The 14,875-nt window shown below is 31.8% G+C and overlaps 2 protein-coding genes across 3 annotated transcripts; one reads left to right on the top strand and one right to left on the bottom strand.

Annotated features, from left to right (window-relative positions):
- LOC100800760 (probable LRR receptor-like serine/threonine-protein kinase RKF3) lies at positions 1-2,709 on the bottom strand. The gene is made up of 2 exons (XM_003536849.5): positions 1,723-2,709; positions 1-1,412 (listed from the first exon to the last, which is right to left on the bottom strand). Exons 1-2 carry the CDS (start codon positions 2,362-2,364, stop codon positions 165-167), a joined length of 1,890 nt encoding a protein of 629 aa, XP_003536897.1. The 5' UTR covers positions 2,365-2,709; the 3' UTR covers positions 1-164.
- Positions 2,710-9,398: 6,689 nt separating this feature from the next.
- LOC100780587 (receptor-like cytosolic serine/threonine-protein kinase RBK2) lies at positions 9,399-13,123 on the top strand. 2 transcript variants are annotated; one of them, XM_003536323.4, is made up of 7 exons: positions 9,399-10,549; positions 10,953-11,204; positions 11,306-11,460; positions 11,727-11,806; positions 11,896-12,031; positions 12,137-12,286; positions 12,815-13,123. In XM_003536323.4, exons 1-7 carry the CDS (start codon positions 10,195-10,197, stop codon positions 12,920-12,922), a joined length of 1,236 nt encoding a protein of 411 aa, XP_003536371.1. In that variant the 5' UTR covers positions 9,399-10,194; the 3' UTR covers positions 12,923-13,123. The 2 variants fall into 2 exon arrangements, with proteins under 2 accessions (XP_003536371.1, XP_040862212.1); XM_041006278.1 differs by lacking the exon at positions 12,815-13,123 and having other exon boundaries at positions 11,896-12,027; positions 12,137-12,285.
- The last annotated feature ends 1,752 nt before the right edge of the window (positions 13,124-14,875 follow it).

Here is a 14,875-nt window from a genome sequence, read left to right as displayed (position 1 = left end):
TTCAGCAAAACTTGATCATACTCTCTTGCTTGCCATCATATAAACTCTAGCAAGAATCAAAATTTGTACATCCAATTTGGATTTAGTAACGGAAAACACTACAAGAAAAAAACAGCATTCTATAAACTAAATGTACAAACAAATTACTTTCCTGACACTCAATCTCAATCTGTACTCAAAATCCTAGAGCTTGAGCTTCTTTCATCCCTAGAATTAGAAGATTGGCGATCACTTTCTATAGTATATGATCGATAACCCGTTGGACTAGAGAGCTGACCAGAGCCACTACTACTCACAGATCTCTCAATATCAAGCCTTCCAGCAACAAGAGGGATTGGCCTTTCAGGTATTGAAGGAACCGATTCATCAGTCTCCATCATTTTAACAACCTGATCCATTGTTGGCCTAGCATACAACTGCGGATGAGAACAAAGCACAGCAATCAACACATACTTCTCAAGAACATGTTCTGAACCCGATTGTGGCATGCCATCTTCAATAACATCCAAGGCCTTCCCCGTTCTAACCAACGACCAAGCCCAATCAGTCAAAGAAGAGGGTTGACCATCATTGTTCATCTGAAGAGCCTTCCTCCCACTCAAAAGCTCAAGAAGCACAACCCCAAAACTGAACACATCGCTTCTCTCTGTCAATTGTCCATACAAAGCATATTCAGGAGCAACATACCCCATTGTTCCAGCCACCCTTGTGCTCATATGTGTCATCCCCTCAGGGTTAAACTTGGCTAGTCCAAAATCCGCAACTTTAGCTTCAAACTTATCATCCAAAAGTATGTTACTTGCTTTAATATCTCTATGAATGATTGCAGGTTGAGCCCCATAATGCAAATAAGCCAACCCTCTAGCCGTGCCTAGAGCAATCTTCTGACGAATTGGCCAACTTAATTTCACACCATTAGAACCAAACAAATGGTCATGGAGACTCCCGTTTTTCACCATATCGCAAACAATAATCCTCTGGTAACCTTCCAAACGAGTAGTAACAGAACAATAGCCTCTTAAGGCAACAAGGTTAACATGTCTGACACTAGCAATAACCTCAACTTCGTGAGTGAAGCTTGCATCACCGGAAGCTGAACAATTCTTGAACCTCTTAAACGCAACCTCGCTTCCATCAGGAAGCAAGCCTTTGTACACATTCCCGTAACCACCTCTTCCAACTATGTTATCTCTGGAGAAATTCTTGGTTGCTTTCTTAATATCATCAAAAGTAAACCTGATTAAAGTAGTGCTCTGCTCCATGGAATCCAATCCAGAAACCAGACCGATTTCCGCTACACGAACGTCCTTGTCCCCCGCAACCTTGTCTTCCAGCTTGCAATAAACCCAAACCCCGAGAACAAGCAGTAACACGACCAAGACACCGACAACAGAAACAACAGCAATAACAACCTGGAGATATATAAGATTGGTTGGGTGTTTAAAAAAAAACAATAAAGGATGAAAATGTAATGTGTTTGATCTTACCTGCTCATAAAAATTATAAAATTAACAAAAGTGTTACTAACCAATATCTTTAGGAAATTGATTAAGGAACTAAAAAGAAAAAATACATTGTAAGGATCATAAGAAAGCTTTAAAAAAAGTTATAAATAATGTAATTTTAAACATTCCAATAAAAAAAATTCTCATATTTTTAGTTACTTAACCATCCTAAGGGTTGTGGTTAAATTAACAAGAAAAAAAAACCAGCGATAACAACCTTTTTTCTCTTGGAGGAGGAGGAGGAGTTGTTGTTGTTGTTGGAGGAGAATTGAAGGGAGAACAAGCACTTGGCGGTGCCGGGGTCGGAGGGGCCGAAGCGGTTGGCGAAGGCGGCGGCGTAGATAGAAGCGTACTTGGTGCAGTAGGTGAGATTTCCGACGGAGTCTCCCAGTGGCGGGAGAGTGGAGAACGAAGTGGTGCAGAGGGCGCAAGGGGAGTTGTTCTCGAGCGACTGGTTGCAGTTGTTGCGCATGTTTTGTAGGGCGGATTGAGGGACTAAGGATTCGAAGTCTTGTTTGGTGGTGACGTTGTTGCAGCCTTGGGAGATCCAGGAGGTTTTGAAGCCGCAGGAGGTGGTGATGTTGTAGGTTTGGTCGAAGTTGTTAACGTAGGACTGGAAGTGGGTCCAGCATGTGTCGGAGGCGTTGAGGGGAGGGAGGAAGAAGCCGCTGCGGCGGAGGTAGTCGGACTGGACGAGGCGGAGGGCTTGGCTGATGACCTGGCAGCGGGAGGTGTCGAAGGATGTGGGTTTGGTTCTGCCCAGGATGGTGAAGTTCAGGGGACACGTGTCACATAGAGAAGAGTGAGAGAGACAGAGGAAGAAGAAGAAAAAGAGAAAAAGGTGGATGAGGGAACTCATGGGGGTTATGGAAATGAAACAGGAGTGAGTGGAGGGGTTGAAGAAGAAGGTTATTATTAATTGTTAGATTAACATGGGACGTAAGAGGTATTGGTATTTTGATATTTTTGACCATGGTAGATGAATGATTAAACTCATTTTCTTAGAACAGTAGTAGCAGATACGCAGAGAGGATGCTTCCTCGAACTAGATCAACTTTCTCGTTCTGGTGTGTGTAATAATAATACCCACAATCATGGATCACTCCTTCTTTTTCTCTCATCTGTATCTATCGCAATCCAATCTTCACCTACCCTTTTTCCTCATCTCTTTCAACTCTATTTTCAACATCTAGAAGCCACTAACCAAAATTTTAATTGGCTACTCCTCCTGCAACAAATATACACGCCACAAAATACTTCATGTTGTTTTTCTTACGTCATCTTTACGGGTTAATGATCTATAAATTTGTGGTGTGATGATTAAAAATGTGTATGCTTAATTAACAAATTATGAGGCAATTATTATCATTATATGACCAGTCGTACTAATTTAGAGCATGTAAGTTAAAGTGGCCTAATTTTTAATGTGTTCCAGTCGTATTCGTACTTGCCTGAATTTTCATAAGAAAAAATAGATTGACATAAAGAGATTTATTGATCTCTTAAGGAAATAGGCTTTCTATTGACACATTTTTCTTACACAAAGACATAATGTATAACAAGGTGGTCGCTAAAAATATATACAATTAAAATGATGAATATTGGTTAATTCAAAGTTGTCTTTTTTGTTCCTTTCCTCGTATGTCAAAGAATTTTTGCTTGAATTGAGACCGTTACATATAGGGTGAGCAGAGAATAAATTGAGAGGACTTTATTTCTGTTCTTGTACGTATAGCCTAATCATTTATTTGAACTCAAACTCGATACAATCAAGACTTTAAATATGAGATGGGATCCGGTTTAACCTGATGTTTTAATTTATCAATATTCGCATTATGTATAATTAAATCATAAAATAAAAGAAGGATAGAACTTAAATTAAAGTATATTTTACTATAAATATTTTAATATAATTATAAATATAATATCATGCTATAAAAAATTCTATATTAAATAAAAAAGTTTATTATTAATAAACAATTGTTATAAAAATGTGTACTTTCTAAAAGACTGTAGGACACTAATAAGGTTTAGACAATATGAAACAAAACTCAAATTCGTTATAAAAAATGTATCAAGCCTAATTTCAAAATTAAAATCCATCTAAATTAATCTCATATTAAATTGGATTGGATTGAGTTCATACTAGATTGGATTGGATTGAGTTAGTAGACAAGTTAAATCTTACTTACATTGTGGATAGTTATTTCTAATAATAAATTCAACTGTTAAGTTGTGTTTTAATCGAGCATGATGAGATCGACTACACAACCTTAGTCGATTCCAAACTTAAATTCTTAAATGCATTATAGAGTAAATCTTCAGGTTAGTGTAACTTTAAAATGATATATAATCTTTCAATCTTTATCATAAGAACATTTTTAGTAACTAAAACTCAAGTTGAGCTTTAGGTTTACTAAAAAAATGTTTATTTTTAATTTTTTTAAAACAAAAAAAAAAACAACATTCATTAGAAAATATCACATATATTATCAAAAATTAAAGGCCCAATATATAGTTATCTTATTTAAAATAAAAATATTTTTTCTTAAAATTTATTTTAAATTTTACTTATTATTAAGCCGATCCTGTTTTGTGATAAAATTCAATTTAGGTTGTTAACCACTTTAAATAGGCCCTTTAGTTAGAGGTGGGTATTTTTCTACTGTAGAACTAAATTTTAAGTTCTTAAGTTAATTCTAAAGGTTCCACCATATTTTTTACTTCTATTTTCTCTTTCTCCTTTCTGATCTTTTTATTTTTATTTTTCTCTCTTTTCCCTGCCACACCCTTCTACCTCTCTTTCATTCCCCCTTCTTGTTGCCCACGCTGGCCACAAAACTCCACCGCACCACTCCAACTCCTTCGCACGTACTAGTGATTGGTTTAGATCTGCAACAACAGACAGGACCATGGAGACCTTAAAGGCCAATGAAGCTTTTGCCCTAGGCCTACAAGGATTCCTTTTTTATTTTATTTTTTTACATTTTTAATATTTTTTATCAATTTAAATTATTAAGTGATAAATTTTATTAAAATACAACTTATTATTTGTAAAAAAAAATTATTAATAAAATCACCTAATCTTAAGTTATGAAAGTAATGATTATCATAAATCATTTAAATAAAATGTTAATTTTATTTTAAAAAGTTAAACAAAATTATTTTATATTTATTTTAAATTTAATCTCTCCTTTAACTAAAAAAATCTATTAAAATAAATATAAAATTTAAATTTAACCCGTCAGTCTATAGTTAATATATAAAAAAAATATTTAAAAAAAAATATTGATCATAAAATTACACATTTAATTAAATTTTCATTTTGTGTTAATATTTTATATACATAATTGGAAGGAATCATAAATACGAGACAAAAAGTAAAAAAAAAAAAAAAAACTTAATTGGTAGTGGTTCCAGATATTATTTGGAATAGTTTGACGAAGGAATGAATGAAGAACCGCGCGCATGAGTTTAACCTAAAATGTAGGTTCCATCCAATTATAGAAAAGAAAAAGTGAGGAATTTTTTTTTATATAAAGATAAAAAAATATTTATACTATATCTATTTTTATTTAGGCTATTTATATTATTATTATTATTAATCTTTTTCTTTTATTTTTTACATAACTAAATAAAAGAAAACAAAAAAAAAATATTTTTATTTCCTTTTATTTTCTCTCGCATCAAATCTTTTTAGAAACGAATTCATTTTCTACTATCTCTCTCCTTCCTTTCTTTTTCTTTTATTTTTTACATAACTAAATAAAAGAAAACAAAAAAATTTATTTCCTTTCATTTTCTCTCGCATCAAATCATTTTAAAAATGAATTCATTTTCTACTATCTCTCTCCTTCCTTTCTTTTGTTTTGACTTTCTTCCTTAAACTAGTTATATATACCCAAAACTTGAATTGACATAAGACGTGAGTTCGAAGTTGCAAAGTCACGGTATTCTTTTTAAATTTTATTTATCAGCTGGATCTTCCCAAATCTATCACATATTTGATTAAAGTAAGATAATAAGAATCTCCCACACGTGGTTGTCAGTATTAGAATAGATTTATATATATTGATGCGCTAAGTGAAGACTTCATTGTGCAAAGTCTCATAATGTGCAAGCGTGCCACCCGCATTCAGATCAAGATAAAATAAATAAATTTAATTATTGATGTATTCTCTATAGTTTACAAACTTATTTCTTTTCATTTATATAATTAATAATTAGATTTTTTGTATATGAAGTTTAATAAGTAAATATTTTAGTTTATATTTTAATTCTAAAAAAAAATTGGTCTTAAATTTTTTAAATCGGTTAATTAAAGAATTTTAACGGTACATACTTTCTAAAAATTAAAACATACAAAATTTACTTATTAACTATAGATATTAAAAGAGATAAGTTTGGAAATTATAGGAATTAAATAAGTAATTAAATTAAAAAAATAATTGAATTTAGGTCTAAGTTTTATGAAATCTGCACATTCCAAAGGATATTATTAGATATTTAAAATATTTACTTTAAGAATAATATGAAACTGATAATATGAGTTGTATCTGTGCATGTAAAATACAATTCCAAATCTTATGTTATATATATGCATGTAAAATACCATTCCAAATTAATGAAAAATTTATATAACTGGTAAGGCTACATACAGGTTGAGATTGGTCAAATTTGAGATGGAAAATTGCCTGTCATAATTAATTGAACTTAAATTGGGTTAGATTGGTATTATCACACGCACGGGAAGCAAATCCATTGACTTGCAATGTAAAAGGCCCACGGCCCAAAATCATGCACATGACTCAAGCCTACCATCTTCTATTGGACACTTAGAAAGTCATAAACACAATATATATATATAAAAAGAAAATAAAGTATCGGTCAAGAAATGTTTTATCTCCCCAGTCCCCAAATGTGTTGATCTATTTACAAGATTAGATTGAATTCAATATATAAAATATTTAATATATATGATATGTTGAACTAATCTTATTTATTTTTAATTGGTTTTGTTTGAATGGATCAAATTGATGTGATTCTTGATCACTCGTGTAATTGATTCTTCATTGATGGATAAAAAAATTAATGTTGTTCACCCAATGCTGTGCAAGGAGCTACATTTGAAGTGTTTCACACTGAAGTGAGAAAATGAAAGTAACATAAAGGAGTTGGTGCAAGAGCAAAATCCTGGGACTATTGTAAATTCTCTTTTGGGTGAGACCCTGAGAAACGCCAACCAGAACCAAGTCAATTTGGACACTGCTTAAACCTTAATCAGGAGTACGAAATAGACTCTCTCATTCATCTAAAAGATAAAAAACTGATACTTAGAAGATGGAAATACATAAAAATTATTTAATACGGGGGAATGATGAGCGTGGACCCTAGTAGATGATTTGCTGGAGAAGAATGTTGAGTAATAATAAGAGGATATTGAGTGTTGTAGTTCAGTTTCTTGGCTTTGTGTTAATTACGCTGAAATGATAGCGAATCGAGTATAATATACTATACTCTGCCGGAATCGGTAGGACGTTACGTTGTTTCGAGATTACATTTACATGAGCAAGCAAGTGACAATTGATTAGGAGATCCATTTATTTAATTAATTAATTAGCATCTTACTTAATTAGTGGGGGTTATAGTTTGTGTTTTTATTGGACAAAAAGAAAAATGGCAAACCTCTGTCTTGGCTTCTCTTAAATAATAAATGCAAAGCATAAACCTAGCAGTAGAAGACTTGTTCAGGTCCTGTCCATAATGTACGATAATTATGATGTGGGCACACATGTAACTAATTTCTTCTTTTTAATAATATAAAACAAAATAAAAACCTAGTTCTAGAAAAGTTCTATAGAACATTTTATTTTTATAAAGTTATTTGGATGAAACAGAATGGAATCTGAGAGAGTGTGGTGTATTTCATGTCAATCAGGATTGGTAGGGTTTTCTTCTTTTTGCTAAATAGATCGTTTGGATATATCTTCTTCGCAGCCACTCTGATATTACATGCTAGTAGTTTATAGTTTATTGATAACAAAAGAGTAACCCACAAACATTAGAATCTCAATTAATCTCCTCCCGTTTTTTCTGTAACATATTTATTAAACAAAATTTTCTTTTAATTTTTTCAAACACGCTGTTACATAGTTCACTCACCGAGTGGAGTATGTGATTTTTGTATTATAACATACAGTTTCATCATTCAACAAAAAAACATAGTTTCATCCTCTCAAAAACATAAAAAATTATATCATTATTATCATTATTATTATTATTATTATTATTATTATATATTAATAAAAGAGTGATCATATTCATTGCAGCATCTCCAATGCACTTGTTTAAAAATTAACTTTAGATTCTTAAATGGGTTTAAAATGGCCCTTATAATATCACATCACGTTGAAGCAACACTTACATTTTGTTCCAACGATGCAATCATAAAGTAACTCATTTTTTATAATTTTATTTTCACTTAACTTTGTTCCACCATTAAAATATAAATATTTTAAGTAATAAGTTAATTTTTTATGCAAAAGTCACTGTTTCCTATATAATAAATAATGCTTAAATTTAAGCATTTCACCTTGCAAATTATATCAACCTCAATAATATTGATAAGGAATAATTCTTTGGTTTAAACGACTCCGTTGGATGTTAAGTTAAATTGATTTTATTCATGCATGTGCATAGTGATGTAAACAAAATTTGTATTGTGGTTAAAAGAAAATCAACACCTATAAATTTACATTAGGTTTCATTGCATTCTCCTGCACCCTTTACATATTACAGTTTTTATTTTCTTACTTATAGAGAAGTTTATCTAATAACTACTAAGAGCTTTTATTACTTTTTTTTCCTTTTCTTTTTCTTTTCATATCTCTTTCCCCGTGTATATATTCTAAGGGTGTAAAAATTCTTTTTAATTTGCAAGCAGAATTTTTCGTACTTCAATATTTACGTACACCTACCATAGACTCTTCCTCTATCTCTTTTATTTATCTCTTTCTTCTCACGAAGGATGCGTAGACCTTTTAAGTACTATAGTCTATATATTGCCCAAAAACAAGTGCTTCGGATAAAACATTGCAAATATAAGATTTTTGTTTTTGTTTTTTGTAAAATTCTAGCAATATGAGAAAGTCAAATATACTGGAATCTATAACTTTTACGTAAATATTAATGCAATTATCTGATTAGATGAGTTTATAATACTCTATAATCCATATCCTAACTCTAAATCCCAACTTGTCTGGCCAATAAAGTCAAGTTTGAGGTTGGTTTGCTATGCAATAAAATAAACACCATTCTGTCAAAAAAATAAAATAAAATAAACACCATTTTGCACGTGCCGTATCCTAGAAGAGACCAAGGAGTGCGCACACAACATAGGCGTCTCTGACTCTCTGACCAACGACGCTGCCGTGACAAGGATAAGGACGATGTTTTTTTTTTTTTAATAATCACCTTCTCATATCATTGATATAATATTGTTCGATAATGAAAATAATAAAACACTTTTTAATATTGTTTTCAAACTAAAAAGTTTAAATAAAAAGCATAAAAAATCATTTTGGCATGGGTAAAGCCATCTTTTCTTTGCCACCTCTTCAGTCTTCCTCAACAATCCAAACCCCAAATAGCATAATCATAATCCTCAACCTCAGTTTTCATTTCTTATTTAGTACGGTGCCCACTGAAATTTTACAACGTATAAAATATTAATTATTTATAGCCATAAAATCTACATAACTAAAATAACACTCCAAAATATTATTTAATTAACTACCATCTATTATTTTTTCAGTCCGAAAAATATTCACTATTTTTTTTAATATGCTAAGAAACATTATGACAAGTAGCGGGACAACATTGAAAAGGACAATGATGGTTGTTTTGTTGAAGCGGGGAGGCCAAGTAAAACAACCTCTTATGCTTGCGTCTCTGTTCTCTCCTCTCCACTGTCTTTTCCTCTGCTTTCCTCTGTTTTTCTCTGTTCCATCTTTGAGTTGAAAACGATATTATCAGATATTTCTCTCCGTGTTACTCAGCAACACAACTTTTGTTTTACTCTTCCCCTTTGATTGAATTGTATCATCAAAGTTTCTGTGCTTATCACCTTGAGAGTTTCATAGACGCTGTATCGCTATATGGATGCTGAGTACTCTTTCTTCTGTTTCTGATACGTGTGTTTTGGGTCTCTTCAAATTTTGGTTTTCTCTGTCACTTTGGCTTATCCCTCGGGCTTCTTGGATTCTTACCCTTCAGGAAGCTTTTCCTTGTCTTTCCCTTTTTTCACCTAATTGATTTTTTTTAAGGTAGAAATTCCGAATTACAATATTTCATTTCTAGGATACAATTGTTTTGGGCAATGTCCTTCAATTTAATATTTTTCAATCCACTCTTATTCTCCTTGCTTTGGTTACCTGGATATTCCTAACTAGGCTAATTTTATGTTTCATGTGTTGCTCTTAATTTAACACCTTTTAATTTATATTTACTTGGTAGAAGAAGAAAAAAAAAAGGAAAGAAATATTTTGTTACCAGAGAAAGAAAAAAAAAATCCATTTTTGTCTTCCTTAAGTTATCCTTCACCATGAAATTTCTCACTTTCCCGGTGGATTTGTGATATCTGTTCTTTTACTTGAGGGTTTCTGTGTTTGCGGGTCACAAGAAAAAAAAAATGAAGGAAAAGTTGGATTCCCCAGTTACAGTGCTTGAGGACTATTTCAGGAGCTCAGATTCAGAATCAAGTTCTTCCAAAGAGCCTTCAGCGGATTCTGAGTCTCAAGAGCTTTCAAAACCTGCTTCTAGGTGGCATTCATTTATTCAATTGTTGAGGAGCGGATCGAAGAAACAGATGAACAACACATTGCATCCTCTCAGTGTTCTCAAGCTCTCCAAAAGAATGAGCACTAGCATGAGGGAGTCCATTCTCCCAATTTGTCTCTTAGATGCAACTGCTTCCCCTTGCAGGTCACCTTGGAAGATCTTTACTCATCATGAGATTCAGGTTGCAACCAATTCTTTTAGCCAAGGTATGCAGAGAGCCTCAGAATTAGATTTCTCATTAAGGAACATTGAATTACTTTGCTTGGTCTAAATTTTGAGTTTAATTTGTATGCAGCTCTCAACTAAAAAGAAATCATGATGACTTTTAAGTTGGCTATTACAAAAATCAGAAATCTTACCATGATAGTCTTTAATTATAGACTCACAGTATGTTTGGTTTTGAGTTAGTTTTGGGAAAATTGTGTCAAATTTCCATATAACATTGAAGCAACCTCATATAACTTTCAGCATTCCTTTTTATTTTTATTTTCTTACATGCATTGTGTTTTCAAAGCGAAACCAAACAAACTATTAGATGACGGTATAAAAAGGTTATATATTGCGAGTGTATTTAAATTAAATTCTTAAACGTTAAGTTGGTTGGTGCAGAAAATTTGATTGGGAAGGGTGGTTATGCTGAAGTTTACAAAGGGTGTTTGCCAAATCGTCAATTAGTGGCAATTAAACGTTTAACAAGAGGAACAGCTGATGAAATCATAGGGGATTTCTTATCAGAACTTGGCGTAATGGCGCATGTAAACCATACAAATACTGCTAAGCTGGTTGGTTATGGAGTGGATGGTGGAATGTATCTGGTTCTTGAATTGTCTGAAAAAGGGAGCCTTGCTTCAGTTCTTTATGGTAATGGTTAATGGCTTGCTAAATTTTTTTCCTTTTTATTATTTATTGAGCCAATTGTTAGTGTTTTGTTCAAAATTTTCATTTCTTTGATTCCACATTAGGTTCGAAGGAAAAACTACCGTGGTGTATTAGACACAAAATTGCATTAGGAACAGCAAAGGGTATATTATATCTTCATGAGGGATGTCAAAGAAGAATTATCCACAGGGATATAAAAGCTGCCAATATATTGCTCACGAAGGACTTTGAGCCTCAGGTATGATGAATGAATACATTGGATTCCCTTCTATAAGTCTGATTCCATAATTATCACCACAGATTCCTTATGTTTTTCGCACTTTGTATTTACCCCATAGACAAACAATTTTTGGAAGATTCTTCATTTTGTGATGGACGAAACTTCCCTTATTTCAGTCACATCATTAACTCCTCTAGTCCCCTCATTTTTAAAATGCACTATTTGTACGTAAGTGGACTTGGATATTTTAGTCATGAATTGTAACGTTGCGAATTTTTTTGCAGATTTGTGATTTCGGGCTAGCAAAATGGCTACCAGAAAATTGGACTCATCACACCGTTTCAAAATTTGAAGGAACTTTCGGGTTTGTGTCCTTCTGAATTAGTTTCCGTTAAAACTTTTTGTGGTTTCCTATTAAGTATTAACTATGGTTTCATTTTATGACTGCCACAGTTACCTAGCTCCTGAATACTTGCTGCATGGCATAGTAGACGAGAAAACGGACGTATTTGCATTTGGTGTATTGCTATTAGAATTAGTGAGTGGGCGAAGAGCACTTGATTATTCACAGCAAAGCCTTGTGTTGTGGGTATAGTATCTTAATACATTTACACGCAAATTTCATCCTAGTGCCTATGGCTTAAATCTTGTCACACTACATTTTTTAACTTTTTTTCTCCCAACAAAATTTCAGGCAAAACCATTGCTGAAAAAAAATGATATTATGGAGCTGGTTGATCCTTCACTAGCAGGTGATTTCGACTCTAGGCAAATGAATCTTATGCTCTTGGCTGCTTCACTATGCATACAACAGTCTTCAATTCGTCGTCCCTCTATAAGACAGGCACGTTCTACATTTTTTTTTTCCAAAATTTCAACTTGGATTTTTTTTCTGTCGTGAATTAGGGATTCCTGAATTAGAGATTACAGGTATCCCCCAATCTGATCAGAAACTAATCTTGTTTTCTTGTTAAATAGATCGTTTATATTCATGTGAACACTAAAAATTATATTTTTTAATTCAACTATTTGTTTATAAAACAACACTAAATTAAAGTTAATAGTAAGATTAGAAATCAAATAACTGACTATACAATATTTATTAATTAAATTGAGGTTCACTCTTAGATGTGAATATGTAACCCTAATAAGGAATGAGGTGTGGTTGTTTATGAAATATAATGTTGTCTAGTACTCATATCTTCCATATGTATTGTGGTCCACTTTTCTAGTGGCAGAAAATATGCGACTCAACTGTCTCAACCCACTAACCGTTCTGTCTCAGTGTACCTTAATGTGTTATGACAAAGTCCATTATGAAGCATGTGACTATGACAAACACCATTATTAAGCATGTGACCCTTTGGTGCAGGTTGTACAGCTTCTGAATGGGAACCTTAGCTGCTTCAAGGGCATGAAGAAAACTCGAATGCCATTCTTCAGAAGAGTGTTCAGGGAAGAACTACATGATTCTGATTAGTTTGAAAGGAACAGGAGGCACATGATCACTGAATGGTGAAGGTGATCCCTTCTTTCTGGGGGGAGTTTCAGCAGCTAGAAATTGCCTCATCAAACTGAAAATTTTGCACTTTGTTGAGCCCAAAATATGAAGCATTTTAAACTATTCAACTTTTGTACATAATAGTTTTTCTTTTATATATATATAAAATGTTAATTGTTAGATTTTTGTGGGACAGATCAAACTTATCACTTTTCTCTCATTCCTTCTTTTCTTTCTTATTCACCAAACCAACTTTATATATACTTAAAGTCAAATAATTAGTTAGTAGCAAGGAGTAAACTTTGTATTACTCACAACAACGCATCTAATTTCTCGTTCCCTCCTAATATGATCTTCCTAAATTTTATAAAGAAAAAACATACCTTCTTTCCCCTTTCTCTCTCCCTTACTTTGCATAATCACAAATGTTTTTTTAGGCGAAAAAAGGTCTTACGTGGAAAGCACAAAAATGAAAGCCACTAGAGACTTGTGCATAAAAAATTATGTTTTAAGATTTGATATCTTACTTGGAAGCAGATAATTGCAAATATTTGCTTTGTGTTACACACAAGTGCAAGTGCATGTGTGTGTGTGTTAATGCATTGAGGGAGCACAATTCAATTAAATGGTCATATCACAATTCACAAATATGATTGCGTTTTTAACATTTTTTTTCATTATTTATCAAAATACACACCGCTAGGCGAGTGGCTAATCAAAATAAGAAACTGAAATTGAGTAATCTTATCTATATACACATATTTTTGTCGTAATTTTATAATTTTTGTAATATATTTATAATTGATTTTACTTTATTTTTATGAGCATTTTCAATTCATTTTATCCATTCATATTAATACTAAACGTTCTTAAAAAAATATAATGATTATTGTAATTAAATAATTATAGAAATTTCCTAACATGAAAAGAAACCAAATGTGTTTAAAAACTAAAAATATTGTAAACAGAAGTTTTTTATATTTAGAAATAAAGAAAAAAGAATCGAGCATCGCTAAAACAGGATATTAGTTCTAAAATAACCAGATTTTTAAAATAAAAGTAAAATGACAAAACAAAACAAAGAACAGAAATGGAGATAGTAGTATAAATTTGACCATGTAAATACCCAAGAACCAACCTAAGTATTATATTTGGACCCGGTTCAAGATCAAAAAGTGCTGAGGACAGGATCGAATGTCCATTGTGCAAGGTGGTTGTAGGATTGAAACAGAAAATCATATGGATCCACCAGCACGTGTGGCTGGTAGGATTGGTCGGTCCAGATATTATATCTTCTTCTTCTTTTTTCTTAATAAAAAATATATTTAAATTCATCAACTGAAAACTAGAACCTAAATCCTAATTAATAATGGTCATCTACAATTCTACATTTATTTTAAAATATTAAAAATTGAATTAAATTTTAGCATATGTAGTTTTTACTAGTATTGATTTAGTTTTATTTTTTATAAATTTATTCATTTGTTTTTCATTTTTTACTGCTATGTATTAATTTTTTTATTTTAATTTATTACGTTCATATAGATATTCTTGGTCCAAAGTAATTAGAGAGATTTTTTTTATCAAAAATGTTTTTTAATTTTAAAAACTATTTTAAAATTACATTGAATCCAACACAATAAAGTTAGTAATTTTAAATTTAGTTATAAATTATTAACGAAAAATATTAAATAAAAAATTGGTGAAATAAGTTTTCCATCAATATATTACGTGATATATTTTAATTAAAAAATTAAATTATATTACTTTTTTAAAATTATCATCTAAGAAAATTCTTCCTCTTCTTATTACTTTCATACAAGGTGTATATTTTAAAAAATTATCATCTAAAGAAAATTCTTCCTCCTCTTATTGCTTCACAGACAACTAATCTCACTCCAAAGAGAGAACTTGATTACTTAGTCTCTCTTC

The sequence above is a fragment of the Glycine max genome, chromosome 10 (genome assembly GCF_000004515.6).
Source record: "Glycine max cultivar Williams 82 chromosome 10, Glycine_max_v4.0, whole genome shotgun sequence".
NCBI lineage: Eukaryota > Viridiplantae > Streptophyta > Magnoliopsida > Fabales > Fabaceae > Glycine > Glycine max.
This window is presented reverse-complemented; position numbering and strand designations above follow the sequence as displayed.